At 39.2% G+C, this 26,854-nt stretch overlaps 1 protein-coding gene across 5 annotated transcripts in view; it reads left to right on the top strand.

Annotated features, from left to right (window-relative positions):
• The window catches only part of RBM33 (RNA binding motif protein 33), a 110,385-nt gene that overhangs the window by 69,086 nt on the left and 14,445 nt on the right, over nucleotides 1-26,854 (top strand). For 2 of the 5 annotated variants that reach the window (XM_052806820.1, XM_052806837.1), the window contains exons 15-17: nucleotides 4,461-5,099; nucleotides 18,425-18,628; nucleotides 20,061-20,249. In XM_052806820.1, coding sequence (XP_052662780.1) covers nucleotides 4,461-5,099; nucleotides 18,425-18,628; nucleotides 20,061-20,249 — 1,032 coding nt within the window. Of the gene's footprint in view, nucleotides 1-4,460; nucleotides 5,100-9,248; nucleotides 9,800-18,424; nucleotides 18,629-20,060; nucleotides 20,250-26,854 lie in introns of those variants that run through there. The other 3 variants (XM_052806829.1, XM_052806847.1, XM_052806855.1) reach the window with 3 other exon arrangements.

Raw genomic sequence — 26,854 nt, 5'->3', positions numbered from 1 at the left:
CACTTCCTCTTTGTCCAAGATGTACAGTACCTGTGTTTTGTAGGATGACTCATACCTTCCTAGGGTTCAGGAGCTGATGTTATCAGCAGTGTGACGTGTGATGTGTATGTGGGTGCCTTTATTTGAGATGTTTTGTGGTTTTGAACACAAGTGCCAAATGATGCCGTTTGGATCTGGCCTTACCTTTTATGAATACTTGTCATGAATTTTTGGACAAACTATTCTAGCCTCTTTTGTTTTTAGCATTACAACTGAAAAAATAAAGATTAAACCTGCTGAATAGGTTTGTGTTTATGCTACAGATAAAACCATTTTGAGTGCTTTGTCCTTGCACCCATTCTTCTGAGGGACACAAGTGAGCTTGGTTGCATGATTCCTTTTTTGTTCCTTGATAGCAAACCAGAACACTTACAGTATCTGGTTCTTATGACTCTGCATTTAGTTCTATTAACTAGTAATAAGCCTGCAGACTTCTGAAAAGGTGTGCATTTTTTTTTTTTAATTAACTATACGGAAAGCAAGGTACTGATACTAGGACTTACATTTCAGTAGAAAGTTTAATCCCTTGTTTTAGAGCATGTCTTTGCTGTCTTTTCCTCAGTCAACAGTGGCATTCTACGTTCTCCTGGAGAATGATGTAGGACTGCTGCTTCTCTTACTGCTGCTCTTCAGCTAGACTCAGAAAAGCAGCCTGTAACATTTTCCTTTGGCACTTTCCATCAAAGCTGCTTTGGACCTTAAGGCAGAAGAAAAACCTGTAGCTAAGGCTCAGTGTTCCCTTTAAACCACAGTGAAATACATTGTGTTCAAGAACTGTTCCAAGATGGATGAGAATCGCTGCTTAAAAAAAAAAAAAACAAACACCAACCCACCCCCCCACCCCCAAACAAAAAACTCCCAAAACTCAACAAAACAACCCCACCTCCACAAAACCAAGGGAAATGATTTGTATCTCTGACCCTTTGTACTCTGTAGCCTCCTGTAAAAGGAGGAGCTGTATACAATGTAGCATTTCTTCATATTGTGGAGTTTTCTACAGGAAAACAGTGAAGCATCAATTGTTTGTCAAGAAAAAGATTGCTTTAAGCTTTTCTGCTTCTTCACCTACAGATAATGCTGCTTTTGGCAGCAAACTTCCAAACACAAGCTGTGAACTTTAAGACAACTTTGAAGGATGTCTACTTTCTCCCAGTTGCTTTTCTGGGCAAAATGCTTGCTTCTTTTTTTTTTTTTTTTTGGCAGGGCTACTTGTTGGAGAAAACTGTACTGGGCTTATTGAACTAATGGGATGAAAATCACTAGCAATAGGCATTGTGTACTGTTTCTGACTTGACCTGATACACTGTCTTGCCTGTTCTGTATGATGAAGCTCCTTATTACATACTATAGGTAATTTATATATGCTATAGGTCATATATATATATATATACACACACCCACGCTCTATAGTTTAGTATATATAAGGTACTCTTAAAGCTGAGCAGCAGAGGATTTATCTGCCCCTGTTTTCATCCTAGTAAGGAGTTTGCTGCCATTCTGAATCTGTACTGTTGGGTCATTGCACAACTAATTTCAATTAAACCTGACTCCTAATGCAACTGTTTTGTTAATCATCACAGGGCCTTTATATTGTTGGGTCTTTCTCTAGCTCCAAGGGTATTTTACTGAGAACTTAACAGTAGTAGCAACTTGCTTATGAAGTTGAAGGATATAGGTCTACCTATAGCCCATTAACAGGCTGATCTGTAGTTGTCATATAACCTCTGAACTCTTGACCCTTGATTTCAAAGCTGACCCTTTAAGAAGGGATTGACTTCATAGGATCATTACTAATTTCCTAAGTATGGAGTTGAGATTCTGAAAGGAAAATTTCAGATTGTATTTGAGATCAAGTTGCCTGAAGATTCTACTAAGCATTCATCTAACTTAATATGTGTTTGTCAGTTGTCTTTTGTGTTTAATGCTAGTGTAGTTGAAATTGGTGTATCTGTCCATCCTGCATGGACAAATTGGTCAGAGTCCCTCAGGATGTTCATTCCTTGTCTGCTGGCAAGACTCATTTAAGAGTGCCACAAAGTACATAGCTTTGTGCTGCTATATGTAACCCTTGAGTTAGCATTTTGAACTTACCATGTTGTGGTATACAACTTCCAAGGCCTTCAGAACTTGTTAGATGATAAAATGAGCAGACAAGTCCCTGATAATAAAGGACAGCTGATAGAAGAGCTGGTCTCATGCAGACTCATACTGGTATTGACACTCTCAATTGAACATACAGGGAAAAAAAAAAATACGCTGCTACCTCCAAAGGTAAATTTGGTACTGGTTCGCTGGCATCCATCAAACTTGTTTAGATAAAATGGAGAATATTCTGATCTAAAGCAAAGCAAGTGAATAAACTAATTTATTAAGTGAAACAAGTTTCCTGTTTGGACAATTTCAATAACTGTGAGATATTTACTGTCTCTGAAAATGACTGAAAATTTTATTCATTGCATCAGGATCTGCATAACAGCGCATCCTCTTCCTATCTGGAGCTTACCTGTATTTTTTCGTCCTAGGCAAACTATATTTAAGGGTCTTATCCTTTTACTGTATTTCATAAAGGTCATATTCTTTTTTTTTTTTTTTTTAAACTACAATCCAGCATCTCCAGTTTTCAATATAAAATGAAATATCTGAGTTTCCTCCTGTAGAAGTACATTCCTGTTGCCATCTATCATCAAAGACCTGTAATCTAGTTGTTACAGTGATTAGTCATTAATCACCACTATCGTAGTCCAAGAAGTACAGAGGAAGATCAGAACCTTTTGGTATGTGAAGCATTCTTAAAAAAAGGCCAGTGTTAGACCTCATTCCTGAACTATAGCCCATATTTAAAAAGTAAATAAATACAAATTTTACAAATCCAGTTTTGTTGAAGTCTTACTTTAGCCATTGTTTAGGCTGGACTTCTAGTGTGAGACATACAGCTATTTTTTAGTAACTGTGGGAATAATCCCTATCAATACATGCTCAGGGAAGAAGCAGTTACAGCTGAAGGAAACAAGCGTTCAGGATTTGTGCATCTGGATTCTTTAAGTACAAAGATGATTCTACTGGGCTTTTATATCTGTGGACCAGCTTTATGGTTGAATCTGTTCTGCTTTTTGTTCCCTTGGGTTGAGGAGGATTCTGGGGCATACCAGGAGTAAAAGCACTTGAATTAAACAAACGAACAAAAACCAAAAAACCAACCCCAAACAAAAATGTTGCACATTTGGGTTGTATATGTTAAAAAAATGACATTTGTGTTGAAAAAAGTTTGCAACCAATTGCTGCAAGGTAAATAACTGTTTATCACAGATTCCCAGTTTTTGAGAAACATTTTAGCATTATTTATGTTGTGATTTACCAACATGCAAAGTATTGTTACTTTGAGAGCCTGTTTTTGTTAGGGGTGATCAGTATATCTTGAGTAGAATGCTGTGCTCATTACCATTTGTAAGCGGTGTCTACAAATCTCTGACTTAGTATTTCAAATGGTTGAAAAGAAAAAAATAACATAATGAAAAAGTATGCTTTGTAATTTTGAAAAATGCATGTGATTGTATCGCAAGAGCAATTTGATTTCTTTTCCAGGATGATGAGAATCTGCATTTCCTTGACTCTTGTCCATTTTTGTACAGCTTTTCATAAGAACCCATTCTGCCAAAGTTGAAGAATCTTTAGAAAGGTTATTTGATGGTGTGTAATACTTTCAGAAGGGCCCAGGGCTGGAATATTAAAGGCATTCTCTATATACCATTAATATTCCAACACTGCATTTGGCAACATTTTGATTCTGAAGAGAGTGCATGAGTTCAAGGTCAGAGAGATTGACTTGTGCTGTTCATTATAACCAATTATTGTGTGACAAATGAGTTTGAGATCAGGCTGAAAATTCAGTGAGAAAAATCAATAGTTCTAATCAGGGCCTTTCAGGTCATTTACCACCCTACCTTTTGTTACTTTGTCAGAAAAGAGCAAGATAAAACCTGTGTGACAGTGGGTTGCCTTCGTATTGTTACTTTCCATTTGAAACATATTTTGATATCTTGAATTATATTAATAGTTTAATTGGTTTTAGAAACTTCTAAATGAGTTCCAATTTGTAAAACTTTTTTTCTTTTCCTTTTTTTTTTTTTTTTTTTTTAGTATTCTGATAAGATTTTTTCAACTGGTATTAAAGCTTTTCTGTCTAGGAAGTAATATATCTAAGTCCTAAACCAGATTTGAGCTGTTTGTCTGTAATGAATAGCAAATAAACCTTACCAGCAGATATACTCCACTAATCGCCTTAGTTTGGTATCGGGGATAATTTAAAAAGCTCTTCAGAGAGTTACGGCTTTACAACATCTGAAACAACAATTTCGTGTTGTTTTGGCCAAGCTGGGCATTTGTTCAGAATTTTATAAATTCATTTGTATTTTCCTTTGTAGTATCCAGATGAAGATGAAGAAACTAGATTGTATCGTTTGAAGATAGAGGAGCAGAAGCGTCTAAGAGAAGAAATTCTGAAACAAAAGGAACTGAGACGGCAGCAGCAGGCTGGTGCTAGAAAGAGAGAATTGCTCGAAAGACTTGCGCAACAGCAGCAGCAGCAACCTTCTACGCAGCAGTCCTACATGCAGCAGGAGGACGACTCCTCCGAGTTCCCCACCAACGGCAGCCCTTACATACCCCACTCCGGCTTACAGACCAGGCAAAATGTGAAAAACAGACTCCTTGTTAAAAAGCAAGATACGGTAGTTGCAAATATCCAACCCAAACCCACAGATTTCCCACAGGTCGGGGCGAATATGCAGTATCAAGGACAGCAGATGAAACCAGTGAAGCAGCTGAGGCAGACTAGAACAGTACCTCTGAGTCCGCCTCAGGCGCCGCAGAAAGTATTACAGACAAAGCCTGCTGCAGCATCGCTGCCCACGACACAGACTGCTCGAGTGGCTTCAGTACAAGCAAGGCCCCAGGAAATGAAACCTGGTGTGAAAAGGACTGTCATGCAGCGGACAAACAGTGGTAGTGGAGATGGGCCCCATGTCGGCAGCAAAGTCAGGGTGATTAAGTTGTCAGGAGGGGTAAGTTTCCAAGGCTCATCTCATGTGTGTGTGTTGCCATGGTTTGTTTTTGTGTGTTTCATTCTGTGTAATCCCAAAATAAAAAGTGGGCCTAAGCCGGCGAGGGAAGTAGCAGGTTTAGCAGACCTAATGGTCCGTATTTTATATTTTCAGAACTGTAAGTTATTAGCAGTTATTCAGAAATTAATGTTTCCTCTAACACTTTACTGCCAGGCAGTTATCACTGAAATAATACTCCTTTAAGTAGTAATTTGAGCCTGAAAGACTCTCAACTGAGCTCCTTTTGCTTAAGGTCTGATAATTGGTCAGAGAAAAGGGTTTGGGTGGCTGTTCTTAAGGTTTGGTTAAAAAGCTCTGCTTGGTAGTTGAAGCCACCTAATTTTAGTTGTGTGCAGATGCTGGTGTTAGTGTGGTTTCTGTACTCAAGGGAAGACTGTTTTTATTTTCTTGGCAAGCATGTTGTGGAACTAATTTAAGCAGTATATTGGAGGGGGAAGTCTTCTGTTAGAGGCTGGGTTTAAAATGTTACCATTTCACTTCTGCATCTAAATGAGATTTCCTTATCTTTTGATGAGGGGTCTATTATCTGCAGAGTGTCCCTTGAGCACCGGTGTTGTGGAGGACTCACAATGCTGGTCTTGATGGCAGTGTACATATTTAAGATCTGGGGCTTTGGTCAGAAAGTATGTTGACCACATTTCTTCTGTCTTAAATGAAAAGACAAGTTAATTTGTTAGGGCTCTCAAAAAACTGAGATGAGGGGACATAGCGAGATCGTGTCAGGGTGAAATCTGTCCTTGGGTTTATGCTGAGGAGGAAAGAAGGATGTGATGTGGTTTAATGCTGTGGTACATTGGAGGTGTTTTTTTGGAAGAATGCTTCTTAAATTATTCAGAGTACATTAGTTAGGGAAACTTGCAGAACTGCTGTAAGTCTTCAGTGAAGTGAACAGTGTGTTAACAGGGACTGAACAAGGCCTTGGAAGCTAGGCTTTACTCTGTAGAAAAGGGGAGGAAGTTGAAATGTCGAAGTCTTAAGTACTTTTTATAAATGTTTTCTACAGCTCACGAAACTTAAATACACTTAAAATTGTGATAATGACCATATGGTCTTTCAAAACATTAACATAAAGGGCCTTGTTGACTACATAGAACTGACAACAACCTGACTTGGAGGATGTCTAATTCCTCAGACATGATAACTTAAGTACAGAAGAATGAAGTACAAGAAGTTGAAAGGAATTGATTCTGTTGGGCTAAAAATATTTATATTTAAATATGTCTGCAGGAATCCCAGTGGCCTGCAAGAGCTATGACAGGTTTTTTATTCACGAATAATTGAATAAAGCAATCATGCACAACTTCTTTTATTATGTGGTGAAACAAAACAATGCCAGTCACCACTGTATACAGCTCTTCATAAAAAATGGTTATCAGTGCCCACAGTAGCATTCACAATGGAATAGTTTTTATCATAATGCTCTATTTCAGAAAACCATAAATGATTTGTTTCAGATAAGTCTCGTGGTAAGCAAGAGTGATTAGCTTCATTAAATGCATGTGTAGCCCCTCTTTCATTGTATACAGAAGCAGATTTGCTCTGTCTTTCTTAACTTTCAGATGCCGAGGTTTTAGCAAGGTAAAGCAGGTTCTTTACATGTAGCCGTTCTTATTTTTTTTCATATTGCCACAGATGTTTTAAGTTTTCCTGCCAAATGTGGAAGAATAAAAGCAAGCATTGCAGTTAGCTGTTTAACACTGATCAAGATAGTTGATTGATTTTTAATCAGTTAGTGACAAGCTGAATCTTTGACTTTGTTTGGAAAAAGAAAAAAATGAGCAGCAGGGGGGCCAATCTTGTGTATTTTGACAGGATTTTAAAGAAGAATTAAAAGCTGCTTGGACTCTGAATACTATAAAGATCACAGATCCCATTTATTTTCCTCTTCTAGTGTTTAGTCCTGTCACATGCTTTATTTATTTTCACAACTCTTGCCTCAACCCTAAATGTAAAGGAAAGGCCAAATCTCATTTTTCCTAGCCATTCTCCTTAGCATGTAATAGTGCTTCCTCTAATTCTCTGCCTTTGGCCAAAGGGATGGCTGGTATCTCTTATCTATATGCACTGACTTGATCCTGCAGTTTCTCTCAGTCTAATCATTTGTACCCTTTTTCCTTTCTAAAGCTCTTTTGTGCAGAGATGTTTTGAATACCCATGTATGAGCAAGATGGCTTGCCATTAGACACAATGCATTTCCTTTTCAAAGCTCTCTTGATTCATGTTGGTAAAGACTTGGAAAGTCCCTTCTTTTCCACCCTGCCAGCCATGGTGTAGCACCACAGTAGAACTGTCAGTTGAAGCAGCTGATTGAGGCCAGACCCGTACTAACTCTGTCTAGACCAAATTGACCTGAAACAGGAGCTGGTAGCAAGGACTGTTACAAATTTAGTAGGACCATCCGTAGAACCAGGATTAAATGGTGTTGTGTTGCTGGTGATGTTTTTTGCTTAACAGTTAAGGAGATGTACTTGGTGTATTGGTGAGGTTTATGGTGTACAAATACTGTCAGAAGAGAATGGTTTCTTCTCTTGAGGGCAATATCTTTCCCAGTCTAAGCTTCTAACTATTTATTTGTGTTGCTGGGCACTGCAGTACTACTGAGGATCTCTTACCTCCAGGTAGAAGTATTCCCTGTTACTTAAGAAGGTAAAATGGCCTTTCATCTGTTTCCACAATATTGTCTCTTGAGAGGATTTTGCTTTTTAAGTATTTTTGTGGAACTGTAAGAGTTACTAATTAAATTCCAAGAAATACATTTTAATTTGTCCAGTTTACCTGATGCGTAAGATGCCTTAATTTATGGCTGCTTATACTTAAAGAAAAGGGAAGTGAAAATGATTCAGCATTTCCTGTATGTCAGACTACGTCTGCATATCAAGATGATGCGTTAGGTACTGTCATTAATGATTTTGTCTGTTGATGCTTTTTTTTAAACAAATCCTGTCTCCCGTGTCCCCCCACCAACACTGATAGGCCCATCCCTTTCTAATATTCCTGTAATTTATGCAGGAATGGCAGTACAGTGAATAGTTTTCCATTTTAATTACTCCTTCAAATGTTATGTTCCTGCAAAATGAGGCAGTGCTTAGTGTTTACCAGAAGAATTTTGAGGTTTGAGGTTTTGTTTTCATAGAGGCCCAAATGTCTTTTGATGGATCTGGTCTGCTTTATGTGGCATGTCTTCAGAGCCATCCTTTCCAGACAGAGGAGTTCACTGTATTTGCTGTGTATGCATACTAGTATATTTTACTACATCTGAGATTTGCCTGGCTTGGTGAGGAGCCTGAAGTCAATCCTAAAGATACCCGTAAGAGTAAATTCAGTGAGATTGTAGAGTGCTTGTTGGGAAGAAACACCCTAATAAATCACTTAAAAATGTGATCATAAAATTATAAAAGATAGGGGTGAAAGGACCGTAGAAATAATTTATTCTGTCTTGAAAGGGGAGATGAACTCTGTAGCATTCCTGACAGATTTGTCCAACCTTTTTCTGAGATCTCATTATTGGAGATTTCTTTGGCCATCTATTCCAGTGTCTAACATGTACATTTAGGAGAATTCTCTTAGTGACCAAACCGCATTTTCTTGCTGCAATTTTAAATCTATGACTATTTGTATTATACTTCAAGAGACATGGGAAAGAATTTATATCCGTCTTTGTGGCTGTCTCTCTTTTTAAAGATCTCTTAAATGCTTCTGAGCCCTAATATCCCTCACTCCCTCTTGTTTTCTAACACTGTGGTGGTTTAACCCCAGACAGCAACTAAGCAACATGCTGCCGCTCACTCCCCCCCCCGCCTTGTCCTTGGCTGTTTCTGGTTGGTGGTCTTTGGACTCCCTGTGATCAGTCTGACAGTAAATAGTTTAGTACCAAGTGCAATTGAATTTGTTAAGCCAATGTATTAGAAGTGTCTTTAGTCCTGGAAGAACAGGTTTGTACCAGCTGCAACCTTAAATGTCTTAAGATCATATGAAATATGTGCTGAACATATTTTTTATTTAGTTGGAGGTTCTGTGGGAAATGGTGGTATCTTAAAATCTCTGTATCATTCAGTCATCTTATATTGTTGTTGGGTGATTTCTCTCTAGCCAGAAAATAGCCTGCCATGCTCAGAGATGTGTGTCCCAAAGGCCTGAAAATGCTGGTTTTTATGCTGCACCAAGAACACACCAATCTTTGTCTCTGTGGAAAGCTGCACAATGAGCTTTTTCAGATATATATACACACACACACACGTATATAAAAATACATGAATATCTCAGTGTTCCCTCTTATTAGTGATCGTAATTCCTGAAAACCTGAGATGATGCTTCATCTGAAAAGCTTGAAGAAAGATTTGGCAAGTTCGTTCGTTTGAAAAGCCTGTCACAAAAAATGTCCTTGGATTGTAAAAAAAAAAAAAAAAAAAAAAAAAAGAAGGAATTGGAATGGAAGATAGACAACTTTATTCAGATTTAGAGTAACTGAGAAGCGCAAGAGATGAATATGGAGTTCTAAATATGGAAAAAGATACTGACTGAGATGATTGTTGTTTGATAATGTAACCTTATCGACCAACTTTGCTTAATGTTTGTACTTGTTTCTACTTGCATGTGTATGTTCAAGTTTTTAATTAAAAATATTTGACTTGAAAGCTCTATAGCGCCTTTCATCTAAATATGTCAGGAATTACAAACACTAAGATTTTTGGCATTTGCGTGACAGGTTCTTGAGGTAGCCCTTCATCCAGCTCTGCAGCACTACCAGCTGTGAGAAACAGCACAGGACCTCTCGCTGCATACCATACTATTACTTTTTAAGAAGCAGGAGAATGACATTGTGGTTTATTCCTATCCCACTATTTGAAGGAGGCATGGATAATGTCTGTATTCTACCAGCAGCAGACTGAAGAAACTGCAGAAACATGCTATCTGAATGCCCAGATATCATGTTTGTCATTTAGAGAGTGTCAAAATGGGCAAGACCTTTGAAGCAGTACTAATGTAAATACTGTTGAAAAAGGACTCTGCCTGCCATAACCTGCAAGATTTGACTCTGGAATTATTTCACAAATGGACATAAATTTCTTAACTCCACCTAAAAAAAAAAAAAAAAACCCAAACCACAACACCCCCAAAAAATGGATAAAAAAGGAAGTTAGGGAACCCTGTTGTATTCCGGTTATGAAAAAGACATAATATTTTCATGAAACATTTGAAAATGAGCAATAAACCCTCTCCTCCCAGGCCTCCAGTGAGGATGGTCCCTATAGAGTCAGAATATTTCGTGGCTTGAGGGTAGTGAGGTGGTCTGTGTTGTACTGTTTGGGGCATATTTGGTTACTGGGAAAATGAAATACAAGGGCACGTGTGGACACATTAGCAACTAGAGGGACTTAAGGTGACAACCAAACCAGACATAGATAGTACTTTTCATGGGTGTGTAATAAAATCCTCAAAAGGGGGAAGAGATATCTACCTCAATTGAATTTAACTTTGCTGTGGATATCTTTGAACTGAAGTGCAATAAAGTATTTCCTGTTGTAGACTGCAGAACAGGTTTTTTCCTTTTCCTCAGGAGACTTTTAAATTGTATATTGAAGAAGAGTGCTGCTTCCTCCTGAACACCCTGAAAGCAAGGCATTTGGTATTGCTTGTCACTCTTGTTAAGTCTCAAAGGAGAGTTTTTCTGCCATCATGTTACAGTGCAAAATTCATATTGATATGATGTTGGTGTTACAGAGTATCTAGTAGGCCAGTTTCCTGATAGGAAATGACTAAAGGCAACTGCAACACCTTTTAAAGTGCATTACAAAAAGAGCTAGTTTTCAAATGAAAACTAATTGAATGTGATCTCAACTTGGGGGGGAAATGTGCAGATTTGTCCAATTTAAATTGAAGTCACAAATGCCTTTGTTAAATGGTATTTCAGGTTTGACCTGGACTTAGATGTTTAGTACAGAGGTGTGGCTCTGAGTTGGGAGAATCCTGACACTAAGTGGTTGGGGAGGGAGGTAATATGGGTTGTCCATGTCAAGACTGTATGAGGAGTTTAGGGCAACACACCAGAGAGACTTGACTTGCCATTAGTTTTAAGCTTCAAGGAACAGGAACGAGAAAAACTAGACATGACACAAGAAGGGAAGTTGTACTGGTTTCCGATATCCAGTACTGGCTTTCTGTGCTATAGCTTGTGTCCGGCTGAGACGTGCTCCTTAAGGAGCTTTGGGCTGTCAGAAGTTTTGAATTGCTGATATTTTCCAACAAGAGCTTTTCCTATTGGTGATTTCTCTGCATGTCCAGTCTTCACTAAAATTCTCTGTACAAAAAGTTATCCCTGAGACTGGCGACTGAAAACGGAACCAGGAGACTGCTCAAAACCATGTTTATTGACATCTACATCAGGTATTTTGCAGACAGCAACATAAAAATGAAGGTACTTCTGAAAGTATTACACATATCCAGTCCAGAACCTTGATTTTGCTGTAGCTTTGACACAGAATTTATATTTTTTTCATAATGAACTGGTGGGTGGTTGTACTAGAGAAAACAGGCAGTTGTGATTCGACATCTGATCAACTGTTTCCATCACTCCTGGTGAAACCAGTGTAGCACAGGTATGGCTAGGATTCTCCAACATCTCTTTGACCAGTTCTTCTCCATGCCTTAGTTCTCCTCTTGGGCAGATGAGGAGATACTTAAGGTAAGAATTCTGTTAGTACATGGGATTAAATGGGATTAGCTGCTTTTTTTACAAGACATTTTCTTTTTGCTGTTCTGACTTTTCATACACCATTAGGCACAGAAGAGAAGGTAGTCATCACATCATGGCTCGCTGAAGCAGCTTAGCAGTGTCTTTTTATCACAGGAAAGGAACTGTTTCTGTATTTTATTTATTTGTTGCTTAGTCTGGGTGTTCTTGTTTGAGGTAAACTTGCCCCATGCAAAAGTTTTAGGCTGGATAAAACAACCCATAATTCACTGGCCAGCACCAGATGTGTCTTGTCTTCTGCTGTGAATGGGGAATGCTTTGGTGGTTCTACCACTTCTGTAGTCTGATGTAGCTTATTTCTGTGTGTACTTTGAGTCAAAACCATACCATTAGTATACCTTAAAACAGTTGCTAACGATGAGTTGTCTATTGATAGAGTAGTGTATTCTAGCCTGGTTGGAGAGTGGGTTTTTTAAGTACTGCTATTCTTGAACTTAAAAAAAGACTTTTAAATGTCTTAGAAGGCCTTTAAAAAAAGGTCTCCAGGTGTTTCTTACTGGCATTTGACAGATTGAAAACAGATCTTTAACTGTTCAGAAACAGTGCTGGGTCTTGTCACTTGGTTGTGGGATATTTGGCAAGTGATTAGACTTCCTGTTCCAAAGTCCCCAGTCTGTCAACTGGCTGTATCAAAGTGGTAAAGCATTTGGAGTACTGGTTGAAGAGAAATAGCTAATTATTAGGGGTTTGCCTTTAATACACGTTTTCTGACAATTGTAGTGAGAAAATACTCATCTATATTAGATGATAGTCTTTCTTGCTCTGTGTGGTTTTTGCTTTACTAGTTTTTTCTCTTTGTTACATGGGGATCACAGTTGTCTGTGTAGATGTCTGTCTTTTTTACTATAGTCAATCGCAGTATCAGTAAAATATAAGTTTACGTATGAAAACCTGTGTAGCTGATGAATAGTAATTTCTCTTAGCCTTGAAGTGAAGATGAATTTAGTAACCTAAAGGATGGGTTTTTTTCCCCTCGTGTCTACTGTGATACTGTAGAGGTACTCATTCTAGAAATATTGACTTAAACTGGTAACAGATGAAGGGTTTCTCCTTTCTTAAAGGAAATCAATTACAAGACATTTTTGGATTGAGATTTCCCTGCAAGATTTAAGCCTTCATCACGTTACAGAGAATTTTGAGTTACAGTGCATCTGAGAAAAGGTGAAAACATTTTGCTTCTCCGTGTTATTTTTACACAAATCAACTGGAGTTTATTTCCTTTAAGTGCTTTATCCAGCATGCGCATCCCTTTACTATTGGGTGATTTTGAATTAGCTTTATAAAGATTACATGGATAGACACAGCATTGTCGTAGTTAATAGAAACCTGTGCAGTGAGGTCTATGGGCTGCAAGATCACTAACAGTGCCAATGACAGTGAAGTATGGCCTTATCGAAAGGAGAATTCATAAGAGGCTGCCCTGGGACACTGCACCACTGTCCTTCTGTGTATCCTGACAATGTTATCTGTCCTCTCAGTACGGAGTATCAAATGTCTGTCACGAGTACAGAAATTAATTTAATGTCACCTGAAGACATGCAATTAATCTTTTAGAGGTTTTCATAATACCTTTACAGAAAGAGTTGCCAGTTTGGCGGATTTGGATTTTGGGGTTTAGCAGAAGATAAGGAAAATTAATTTTTCATCAGGGTTAATACAAGCTAGCAGGGCCACAAAGGCTGAGAAAAATGGTTTGGGAATTTGTCAAGTGTTGTCACTCTAGAATAATGCTGCTTAACGTCTGATAGGTGTAATCAAGAGTTGAGATTTCTATAGAGGGGGATTAATCAATTTGCTCACTACAGAATGCAAGTTGGTGATACCATTCCTTCATGGGGTTTAAGAATGAAAATAAGATTTGATCTGTCAAATTGCAAGCAGCTCTGACAGTATCAATAGGCATTTTTATCAGTACATTTTAAACCATTTGTTATAAATAAATTTGTCCTGCTAATGTTGGTGGCAAATAAACTTCATGTTCATTGTAAAACTGTCATAATGATTATGACAGAGTAGAGAGCTTCAGCTTGCTAAATTCAAGCAGTCCCTCATAAAATTCTGCTTTTAGAATTTGTGATCTCATATTTGACAGAATGGTCTTTATGTTTCTCAAAACACAACACTGACTATATATATTTGTGTAGTGACAGAGTCTCACTATTGAAAAACAGCCTTGATAAGTATCAGGGAATCGGTTCTAAAACTCATGGCCACTGAATGGCATCATTTCTCTTTTTTTGTTAGTCCCATTTCAGATCAAACTGTGCAGACTCTTCCACAGTAGAAGTTTGAAAACCATTCACCATGTAGATCAAATCCTTTTGCCTTGTTCTTTTGAGTTTTGTTTAATTACACACAGTATTTGAAATTAACTTGTTGTTTTGGCACCGCTAACAGTCTTACAGTACTTGAAATTTGAAAGATAGGTTTTATACTTTCCCCTGAACAGAACTCCTGCCACTTAAAAAAAGGCATTTTCATTACTCCAAAATTAACTGAATAATGGTAGTTTCATTCAAGAGAACTTTTTCCTGGCTACATGGTAGGAAGGTAGACCTTTTATAAAACTTGGAAATTCAGAGCTTGAAGGTCAGAATGATTTGTAATATAGAAATTAAGCAGTAGACAACAACAGAAAAACCTTTTTCCTTTATTGGTTTGCAGACAAAGAATGGAAATTCACTTTTCTGCAGAGGACTTTAGAGGAAACTTACAGTATAAAATCAGAGCTTGTATCAATCAATCTCAGGTCTCTGTGGTGGACTGAGAAGTATTCTAGCTGGTTTCAGCACTTTGTGCATCAAATTGTATGAGGCAGGCCATGATGATGAATAGATGCATCTCTGAAAAATTTAGTGTTGCCCTGTACATCCCAAAATGCTATAGAAAAAAAACAGATAAAAATGTATTTTGACAAGAGAAGACTTAAAATTTTAATACCTCCTTCTGTTGCTACATGTTTAAATTTCAGGAGGGCAGAGATGTAAGCTAATGAAAAATTAGCAATACAGAAATTGTCTTCAGGAAAAGAAAAAGTTCATTTCAAATGAGCTAGAACTGAGACATTTTAAGTAGAAGAGGTGCTAGCAATTTAGCTTCTATGATTTAGACATCATTTTGGGTAGCTTCTGCAATGCAGCTTCAGTTCATTTACCTGCTTGCCTGTAGCTTTGCTGTGTGTTTTGATTTACCTTCTGGGTGCCAGCTTATTCTATACCTCATGAGTGAAAATCAGGAGTCAACATATGTGCAGTCATCTTTACAGTCATCCATCTTTTCCTCCAAATGTTAATGTTCTCATATGAGTGTGTGACCTGTAAGTAATGTTCTGAGGTTTTATAGCTTTAAGCCCAGATCTTAAAAGCTCTTTGTGGGTATTTTGCTTGACTTAGTGGCTTCTTCAGGCATGTCAATGAAGAACTAATTGTCTTGCATAGAAGAAGTTTAAAGGATGATGGTAGTGGTGGGTCTAATTTGCCACTGAATACTACTACATATGTTGTTCATTTTGGCTTGGACAGTGCTTGTCCTTCCAGTGTCACGTCTTTAACCAGTGCAAAAGGAATTGGTGCTAAAATTTGTTATCTGAGGCTGTATCGGTTTGCTTGTTAGGCACATAGTGACCTAGGAGTCACGTTTGGTTTTCGTTTTCTTAATAAAACCACCAGATTTTGTCTTCAGTTGAAGCCAGGGCTACCTGTAACGGGAAACAATGTATTGCTGGCTTTCAGGGAACACTGTTAGTCTTTGAGCACCAAGTCACTCGCTCAGGGACCTCTCTTGAGAAGTGGTGCTGCAGGTTCATCTCTGCTTCCCCTCTTCAAGTTGTCTCAAAAAGCAGTAGATGTTCAGATCAGTAGTATAAAGAAAGGGTTTGACCCAGTTGCCCTTTCTTCCTTGTTGCCGCAACAAGCAGACCTTGCTTCATTCCCTTTTCTTACCCTATGGACTTTCTTTATTGGTTTGTATAGGTTTTCTTATTTCTGAAATGTGTTAATTCATTAAGAAGTCCAGAGATGTTTCTACCTTTTCAGACTTTTGCAGGAGCATCACGCTAGCAGTGAAGCCCAAAGATGGCATCTGAGACCCCAGCAGGGAACAAACCCCGTCAAATTTTTCAACAGTGTAAACCGAGGTTGTGTGCTTATGCCTTTGACTCTGTTATAGTTGTGTGTTTAGGTTATACAGTTTTATTTGGTGATAATTGGGCTTGGTAGTTAAATATTGGGTGGTTGTTGGCCATCCTAGCCTTTTATGGGAAATTATTGTTTGCTTTTGAAGTTTCAGTAATGAGCATATTCAGTGTGGTTTTGTACCTGAGGGCTTCACTCTCAGATGCTCCTATGTGCTGGGATCGCTTTTTGGTTTGGAAAGAAATGGTTGCAAATATTTATGGTTGTTTTTCACAGCAGGCAGTTAGCGGAGATTAGATTTTAACTCCCAATTATTGCGTTTAAATTCCTCCTAGAATTTTTTTGTTCCTTTTAGTTTGATCATCTTCCAGCTGCTGTAGGGTTGAATAAAAGAAATTATCTGATCAGGGCATAGGGCTTATGGTGATGCTGATATTGGAACTAATACTAAAATGAGGAGGATTTAATGCTTGTTTCCTGGTAAGGTTTTGTGTGCATACATTTGGGTTTTTCAGGAGAGGGGGAGAGCTGTTGCTTTTATATTTTTGAGCAGTAATTGAAGAGAGACACTCTGAAGAGAAAGCTTTATAATTTCTCACTAGTTACTGCTCTCAAAGGTTTATATACAGCATTTTCTGTGAAGCTACGGAGACATTCAGTTTAGCAGAGAAAAAAACTGTGATTAGAAGTGGAAAAACTAGATGCAGTTCTGTATTGCTTTCTCGCTTTGGACACTGTGGATGAAAGCCCTTAAGTGGGAAGAGCTTCAAGATTTTCCCTATGACAGATTGTGCTTTTGAAGTGTAGACGGTGCAAGGGGCTGATGAAACTGATTTGCCTGGGATTTAAGTAGCTGCGTTCTTGAGAAGTTGTTGCCTGCATATACTTGATAATACAGAGGACTTGATTTAGGAGTGTGAATTGTGAACTTGCAAACGTGAGACTATCCTACATATCACCTGTACCAGACTATTTCTCTTCAAATGGTAGCGAAGAGACTTAGTAACCAATCCTCAGTAGGTGTTTCTTTAGCTTTCGTTTAATCCTGGTAGAGAGGTAATGATTTATATTCTCAATCAAGACTATCTTGGTCTTGGATCATGAACCTATTCCTTCTGCAGCCTTGTATTTTGTCTCCTTATCTGCAAAAAATGTGCCAATTAGTATGAAACCCTCTGGTTCGTGACATATGTTACAGATGCAAAATGAGTTTTGACTTCTGAATACTTACGGAAAGGGGAAAAAAAAAAAGCCCTATGTAAATAAAGATGCTTCCCCCCCCCCCCCCCCTTAGGCATGCCTTCTATTTGAGAGCTTTTACAGGGTTACCTGAGGTTGGTTAGGGACTTGGACAAGGCCTTCCCCCTGCAAATATAATGTTCACTAGTATTTGAGTTCTAAAGTTGGAGTCCAGTCAAGGTATATATATTGCTGTTGAAACCATGCAATAATATGATGCGCTTTATAGATGCAAAAGTACTTGATATTTATTGGGCTTTGCTGTCTCTTGCTCCATGGAATGTTTTTCAGTGATTGATCTGATCTGGACAGCAGGACACAAATTCAAGAGCTACTCGTCTGTTTGTAAAAGAACCTGAACTGTTTGAGTAGAGGCAGTGGAAGGGAATAATTTCTGTCTTAGTGCTTTCAGCTTATGCTTTTACTGTGCTTGATTGCACTGAGAGATATAGTGGAAAGAGATACATTGGATGAGAGAGGCACTGAGGTGGTGTTTTGTTGTGCTTGTAATTATAAATATCTGTAATAAGAGCTTTATAAAACAAACAAACAAAACCCTTGGGGAAGAACTGTTCCAAGTACGGACAGTGTTTGAGGAAGGAGACTGCTTAAAAGGCTGCTGCTATAGAAGTTGGCAGAATAAGTACACGCTTCAAAACAAATACCGGTTTTTAACTAAAGGGAAGTTGGAGTTTTAAAGATCAGCAGAGTATTTGCCTGGTTGTTCTAGCCTTCACAGTTCTTTGCCCCTTCTCCTGCAATGTGTATGTCTCTCTTAAAAAAAGTAATAAAAAAATAACACACACTAGTTCACATGTACCCCTGGAAGGAAGAAAGATTTGGAAAGAGAAGTGAAAACACCTTGCTTCTTTGTATATGAAAAGACATTATTGAACATTGTAATTACAATAAAGTCTGAACAAAGTAAACTGTTCTTCAGATACCGTGGATTTATTTTAGGCTGAAGCACAATTTCCAAGCTGAGCCCTTGCACACGCCTGCCACAGCCGCCGGTTTGCGTTAGCGGGCAAACTGCTGGGTGTTCTCTGTGCACTGAGCAAGCTGGATGTGGCAGGAGGCTGCTCAGGGCGAGGGTTTGCGGTGCCTGGACATTGAGCCGCCTGTTGTGTTGTTGATTTCAGCAGGGGGGAGAGGATGCTGGCTTTTTTCACCCAGAGGGCCAGCCCCAGCGGCCTCAACAACCCCTGGAGCCGAAACAGCAGCCAGTGCGGAAGGTCACATTGACAAAGGGAATGCAACAGCAGCAGCACCAACAGCAGGCACAGATCCATTCACCAGCTCCTCAAGGAGTCAAAAACATCCAGGGAATCCATCAACCTAAAAAGGTGATTTTTAGATGCATATTGCTGCTAGAAGTTTTACTGTCTAGCTGTGTTGCTCTATTAATAACTAGCATTCTGTTTGCCAATTGCTAGCGCAGGGCTGCATGACCCAGGAGATGCATAATTGCATACAAAGCTTTTAATCTAGAGAGACCTGTTTGTACCCAGCACAGACTGGAGATGCCTGCAGGTTGTTTCATCTGCTGACTTTCTGGCCAGCACAGTACTCCCTGGGGGAAATGCTTGCGTCCCGAGATAGCTACTGTAGGAGATAGTATCCAATGTGCTTTCTGGCTTTAAAACCAAGAGTTTTTCTGAAGTTGTGCTTAAGCTTTTATTCTGGCTGTTTCCTGCATATGTAGGAGCGCACAGCAACTGTTTCAGGACGCTCTTTGGTCAATCCTCAAAGTTGGTATCACTCAAAACAGTTGGTGATCTTGTAACTTGATTTTTGCACTGATCACGCACTGGGAGGAGGCAGGGAGACAGTTAGGGTGGCAGTGCCATGTGCCTTCTCTGCATTTGCAAACTGGCACACTCTCTGAAAATAGCTGGTATTTTGGCTTTTAAGTTAGTTCTTGGTTTTGAACTGTTGGCCATAATCTTCCTGCTTCATGTAAGGATAAAGTTTCCTTGCTGATGCGGAGAGGTGTGAAGAGTTGTCACCCTCCATAGGCTTTCCAAGTAGGAATCAAGAAACCATGTTGAGTGTTAACTCAATGTTGAGTGTTAACTCTGTGTAATGTTTGTTACTCTGTTTCATTGTTATTTTTCCTCTCTCCAACTGTTCAACCTTTAATTTACAAGAATTAAATCCACACATTTCCTGCTCAAGAGGATACTGTTATGCCAGATCCTACAGGATTTGGGGGAAAGGAACTTTGAAAAAAGTTGTGTTAAAGTTATTTAGTATATGCGAGTACTCCATCCTGGTACCAGACCAAGAGTTGGTAGCAACAGAGACTGGAGGTGCTTGAAGCAGTTTGCTGGTCTTGTGGGTACATTAAATTTACCTGTGGGTTGAGAAGAGGAAATGGAGAGGAATCACTGGTTGGTTTTTTTGGCCAGACTCAAAATATGGGAGCTCAACACCTGCTGCTAATGTGATCAGAATTGAAAACTAGGTTATATATTTTGGTCTGAGACCCTCCACTGCTTGATCGATCTGTGCTAAAGCTGAGGCTTTTAGCCTCAATGCAATATATATAACTCAATATATAACTTGCTATCCTTCTAGAAGAGGTTTGTATAAGCAGTGGATGAATATGTTAATGTGGCCTTTCAAATCAGCAAACAGCAACAAGCTGTTTTAAATCAGTGCATACTTTAATCAAGTCTTTTAAGTAAATGACCAACTTCTATTTCGTCTGTCAAATGCAGTGAGCAGAAGCACTAGGTAAGTAAATCAAAATACTGTTACTTTTGTTGTTGGCAGGTCATTATGCACGGCAGAGGCAGAGGAGTAGCAGGCCAGATGGGCCGAGGACGCTTGATGCCAAATAAACAGAACCTGCGAGTGGTGGAGTGCAAACCTCAGCCCTGTATTGTGTCAGTTGAAGGGCTTTCTTCATCAACTACTGATGTCCAACTGAAAAACCTGCTGATGTCAGTGGGACCCATTCAGGTAGGTCAACCTCGGTTTATCATTTTTGTGCCAAAAGACTTTCATTCCGGAAAGCTCAATTAATTCCCTGACACTAAATACAATGTGTGTTTATTGGTAATTTATGTTTGAAGGCACCCCCACCCACACATGCTACACCTGGTAGCAAAGACAAGCACGTGATGATATTGCGGCACGGGAGGTACGGTAGGATTTTGCTAACAATCACATTCCTGCTGCAAAAGAGTCTCCTTCATTTTGGAGTTCCTGCGCTCTCTCTGTTATTTTCTTAGACAATACAAGCCTGTCCACTCTGTGAGGTTGTTAAAGCCTAATGCTCATATCAAAGCAAATGCATTTTTGGTTGCCGTCCTTTTCTTATTGTTGACTCACACCTACCCTTTTTTTTGACATTTACCTTTTACTGTCATTGCAGTCCTGGGGTAAGAGTACTTAATGACCGCTGCCCGGTGGAGATTTTGTACCATGTAGCACCATCTACTTTTTCAGTTCTCTTTAGGAGGGGCCTGTGAGGAAGGTTATACACACACACTGGTATATCTACTGTGAAGCTTCTGTGTGTAAACTGCCTCCTGGAACTGATGTATTGGTTAAACTGACTTTAGGAAAACGGGAGGTTTTCAAAGCACTGAAGGGCTTAGGAGGCCCTGTCTGACTTACTGTTAGTACATTTGAAAATATCAGTCAATGAATAATGAAAAATACAGATGAGGACAATTTTTTTTTCCCTGATTTTTTTCAGTTTTGAGTGCTCCTTTTGATAGGATCAACATTTTCAGACAAATGCAATGCATGAATTGGAGCTATTGTATGAGATTTCTCCATTAGTGGGATCAGCTCTCTGTGGCTAAACACAGTGCACTGTTAAAGATGTACACTCTGCCTGACTTCTTCCCAATTTAGTAAAGGGAATAATGCTGAATTATTTATGTTGTCAATTCAGAGACGTTTAATTTGTTTGTGAAAGCAAAAATACTCTCACAAAATACTTTGTCCTTTCATGTTCTGTAGTACTCTAGGAAATTATTCACACAGTTCCAAAGCACGTTTATTCAGTGTTTACTTGCTAAATCTTGCATGAGAATATTAGAAGGAGATTAATAGAAACCCTGCTAGAAAATACTCACAATTGAGAGAAGTTATTGCGAATGTGCTAAAAAATTTATTCAGGACTTGCTGTTTCATAGCAGACTCCAAACTCTGGTGTCTCAATTCAATGTCACAGACCAATTTAGAAGGATGCACTTATCGGAAAAAAAACAACAACTAGTTTTCTAGTGGGTTTTGATACATCCCTATGCCCTACAGAACTTGTATTCTTGCAGCAGCATCAGCTGCACCTTTGGAAATTATGGTTTCTAAATCATCATCTATTTTCACCTTATCAGAGATATAGAAGTAGTACTTGAAAGAGATGCTTGAATTTAGTGAACGATGCAGAAGGCTTTTATGCTAATTCTGCACTTGAATTTCAAGTCTGACTTGTAGAAGGCAAAAAATTTCCTGGCTTGTTTGAGACTGAATGATGTTTCACAAGTGTGGATAGTGAGATATGCAGGGGAGAAGGGATCCTGTTGTAGGAAGAATATGAGACTGGTGACACTGTATGCAATATTTAGCTTTTGGGGGTTGGGGGGTTTTTTTTATGGTACCACGAGAAGTGGTACCACAGAAGTGTTAACACACCAAATGAGGAAGAGGCAGCAGCAATTTTAAGTGCCTTGTCTTACAAGAACTGAAAACAAAATGTTTTGTCCCTGTTCGCATCAATCAGTTTCATACAGATGGTGCTAGATTTTCAGAAGTCAATATCCTGAAGTGCATGAGTGGATTTTCTTGTGGATGTAAATTAATGTTTTTACTAGTGTTTGTGCTCAGTGCTGTAATGCAATGGTCAGGAGGCTCTGATAGTGAAGGGATACTCTACTTGGTTATTTCCTCATTCTTCCTTTAAAATGCATTTCATGTAAGTGACTTGCAATGAGGAGTGCAGAAGTGAGCCACTGAATAGAGCCGAGTAGTGAATGGAAGGGCTTCTTGCCATGCGGACTCTGGGGGGGTTTCATGTGTGAGGGCAGTATGTGTGAGAGGCAAGGACAGGTCATGGCCATGACCAGAGCAAAGAGATCTCTGGTAGTACAGAACTCTGGTCTTCTAAGATGAAGTGTTGCAGTGTGATGAACTGAAATAGGAGGGATTTGGGGAGATGGCTATTGTGAGAAAACAGCAAGGTGAGAAATTCTAGCTGCTTTTTTGGAAATTAAGCTAGACACCCAGGTTTTTAGCTGCTTCAGATGGAGTTCAAGAGATAGTAAGAGGAAGGAAAGATGAGTCAGTTGTAGCTGACTCCATCTTTAAGATGTAGACTATCCTGTGTTTAGCTGTTGACTATTCAGCAAAACTTTCCTTAATGAACTGAACTCTGAGGTACCGGTTTCTTGAATTTTACTTGTCTTGGAAGGGAAATGGGTGTGTCAAACTCATGCTTATTTTTTGCAATTGTAAAAAAAATTTCAAATCTGAATCAGAACTTAAGGAGTTATCTTCCTGCCTGGATAGTGCTTGAAATGACACGTGCCAATTATCCAACACCCAAACCCCTGGTTAAAGGTAAAGATTCCCAAACTGTAGGACATACGCCTCGAATGGTAAGTAAGCATCTTGCTTCAAAGCAGCGTGCAAATGCAGCTCATAAATTTGAATATTGCGTCTTGTGTATCAATTTCTGCTGCAGTCAAGACATGAGCATGGGAATGGCTGCACTGAGCCATAGCTCCCAGAGAAGGCGAAGAAATACTTCCGAATGATCTCTCTGCTTTTTGACAAAGAATAGATCGTGAACACTCGTGCCACCTGGTACGGGACCTCTGCTTAACCTGCACCTTCCATAGTGGTGCATCTGTAGAGCAGTTGATCCCACACCAGCTCCTATTTTCAAATATATAGTTTGTTGCGGTGTGCTTATCCTGCATGTGTTTTCTCAGGAAGAGGATCTTTGCTGGCATAACAGAAGTTTTAATGTATTTATGGAAAAAGTCTATAATTTCTCAACTGAGTGAATGAGGAGGAAGAAATGACTTTGTTTTTCTGGTTACAATAGGGTTGGATTCGTATTTAACTTTTTCATGTCGGTATCATTATCAAGTTACAAGTACCTTCCACAAGCCTTAGGAAGGGAAGTTGAAAACTTCCCTCAATTTATGACGTTCAGTGCTCCTAGCTTTGCCATCAGCTTGCATTGAGGTGGTGGTTCTGTGAGTCAGGGTTTGGGAATAGCTGGGCATGCATAAGAGAAGATGAAGGAGACTATTACAGTTGATGTTGGCAATTCATCATTTTTTCCCTTCCATACCCTAGAAATGGAGAAAATTATCTTTTCCCATGTATCAGCTTTGAAATACCCTCTATTGCCTAATCACTGAAGACTCTTTAATTCTCATCCTTGCTTCATTAAAGCTGCTCTTTTATTAACATAGGAGAAAAAAATACCATTAAGATTCTCAAGTTACTGAATAGAAGAAAATCTTTGGGGCTCTAGGAACAGCCCCTCAGTCATAGCTGTATTTTACAACTCAAACATGATTAAATTAGCAGGAGAAGTGCTTTCTTTCAACATAGTTTGCTGTCAGACTCTTTCTGGAGAGGATAAGCTTTCAGATACAAATAATGGACCTGCAGTAAAATCTGAGTGCTGAATCTAAAATAATTACATGCTATAAATAAAATTATGCATTCAAAAGTGTTGGAAAGTACAGAAGATTTCTGAGCACACCACCAAAATAGAGTCTCCTGGGGACTGTGCTGGAGCAGTGACATTCAATACACATCCATCCAGAACCACTTGCTAAAGTAGATTACTAATAAGTTGCAAAGGTCATGAAAAACCCTGCACATTTTTTTGGTGCTCTTGAATCTATGTTTAATGTTTATGCTGTCTAAAGAGGCTTGTGTTCAGCTAGTCATTGCCACCTTCAGATTATTTTTTTTTTTTTGTATGGTGGCAGGTGAAGGGGATCATTTGCTAGATCTCCAGATAATTTGAGTACTGAGTGATTGTTCTGTGGAGGTGTTCTGTAATTATCTGTAATCATATTTTCTTACATCAAATGGTTGCAAACATAAAACATCAGTGCAAGATCTCAGTATTGCTTTGTGAAGATTTAAGATCATAAATTCTGATGTTAAAAAACAAAAAAAAAAGGAAAAAGAAATACTCAAACTCCGGTGTTTTAGATCAGAGGTGATGAGAATGTTGCGATTGTAGGTGTATTTTGAGTAGTTGTACAAATACAAGTTTTATTCTGATAAGGTAGTAATTTCTTTCTGGTCCCAGAAGGGGAAAAACAGTTGCCATGTTGATGTGCTTCTCTTCACTTTTTTAGAGTGACAGTGCTACCTAGTGCTCAGTTAGGGTAAAGGCAGCTATCCGCACGGACGCTGTATTCAAAATTGCTGAATTTGTCTTTAGGTTAAAGACGTATTGGTGGAACTGACAAGCACACGTGGATGAGCGTACCCAGAACATGGGTGCTCTTGCAGATCAGCAGCACAGTTCTCTGTGTGCCATGGCGTATGAGGCGTGTAGGGCTGGCGTGGTGACCTGTGTGGTCTTCCTGCCTGTAAAAACATCTTCAGCTGTTGCAGAAGCTGTGGGAGAAAACATGGTCAGTCCTGCTCCATCTGTGGGGCTGGGGGAAGAGAAGAGTGGCTTCATCATGAGCCTGTCCGGTTTGGCCCTGCTGTAGAGTGGTATGAGAGCTACAGATGCCCATCTGAGTGACAGAAGATCCTTTCTTCTCATCTCATCTTGCATAAGGAGATGGAAAGCTGAGCGCTTCTAAAGGCGGATATTAGGAAGTCAAAGGTGGCAGAAAAGCAGGAAGGAGGGACAGGAGGTGGAAGAGATCAGTTGCAACAGCTGAGGATAAAATAAATACATTCTGTCCCAGCCTCTATGCCTGTTCGTAATGGCTAGGAAGTGTTGCTCCCAGCAAAGATGCTTCAGGTGTCAGAAGGCTGCAAGGATAATAAAAATGTGTCTGCATTTATGGATGGGAGGGAAGAATAAACAGAATCCCATCTTTCTTTCAGAAAGAGCCTGCTGTGCTGCTGTTCGACTTGTTGCAGAGCAGGTTGGATCACACACTTGGAGATGATGTTGGTTAGGAGAGTTTATACTTCCTTTTTGCAGAGACCCTTTTTTAGCAGCTTCATATGGACTGCCACTCCTAATCCCAAACTCACCGATGAGCTGAATGTGAGGTCTATTAGGTAGTCCATTTACTTCAGTGAAAGAAATTAAGTAAAGGAGGAAGCTTTTATTTCCCATGTGTCTCCTATAATTGAAATGAGTGCTTGCTTCAGTCTCACTCCTACCTGCTTGGTTTCCATCTCCCAGTGCTCTGTTATCTCCCTTTTAACTTCTTCCTCTCTGTGTAACCTCTGACAGTTTTGGTGTCAAAGGTGTTTGCTTTCTGCGAGCGATCTCTTTCTTCCTATGCATGGATGTCCTGCTGTTTGTCTCAAGGTTCTTTGTTTTGCAGTGAAGTTTAGCTTATTGTGCTGCTATTATCATACAGGCTATTTCAGTATTATTTTCACTGATATTGTACAAGCATAGATTTAATTAGAGAACATGTGTAAAGGAGAAATTTGAGGGCAGTGTAGGTCTGCAAGCCTAAATAAATATCTGCAGAGGGAATGGTCCTTTTATGATATTCATGCTTTAGTCACTGGTAATAGTTCAGTTGCAGAAAAAGCTACAGCTGCTGATTATTTTTTTTTAAGCTGTTGAATTAAATAGTATGTTTTTAAACAGTTTGTAGGCAAACTCTCAATCAAAAGCATGAGCGATGATGAAATATTGGTTTTGTTGCATTTTCCATTCAATACAAGATCTGGGTTTTCCCGTAGCAGTGCCTTAGGAAGCAGAAAAAGGAGATAATCATGATCAGTATGAGCTCTATGCTGCCTAAATCCTTTCCATACAAAATACTCCTCCTCAGCCCAAACCAGTTTTTTATTTTTAATGCTGGGAATATGTCAGAACGTAATCTCTGTTCTCCAGAGTCAGATGGGAACATGCCCAGAATACCTCTGATCTCAGGTTGGTCTCGGAAAGTGCTTTACGGTAGATCTGTACACCTGAATCTGTAAAGTAGGCAGTCATTTGAAATCCCTTGGAAATTTTTGTATGTATTGTCAATCCTTTACACCTGAGTGGATCCGGGAAGGGTTTTTCATCCTCTGGTGAGTGTCTGACTAGGTCAACTTAAAAAGAAGATGTGAATGAAGTTGTTTTCTCAGAGCTGTGACGTTTGGGAGGATTGTGGTGTTTCAGTTTAGGGATTCATGATAGAAGGAGATTCTAGTGGAGCACAGTGTGGCAACAGGGAAATCTCCTGCGGAGGAAGTCTGAGTGTCCTCCTGTTAAATGCTCGGTAGAACCAGCCCGTCTCCAGAGGCAGTGCTGCGTAGCTGGTTGTTCTGTGCCTCCCCCGACTGGCCTTTCAAAATCAGTAGGTTATGGAATAGTACTAAATTCAGATCAAATTCCTAATGAGGTGTGATACTTTGGGAAAGATGGACTCATATTTTTGTCACTA

Source organism: Harpia harpyja, chromosome 1 (assembly GCF_026419915.1).
Source record: "Harpia harpyja isolate bHarHar1 chromosome 1, bHarHar1 primary haplotype, whole genome shotgun sequence".
Classification (NCBI taxonomy): domain Eukaryota; kingdom Metazoa; phylum Chordata; class Aves; order Accipitriformes; family Accipitridae; genus Harpia; species Harpia harpyja.
This window is presented reverse-complemented; position numbering and strand designations above follow the sequence as displayed.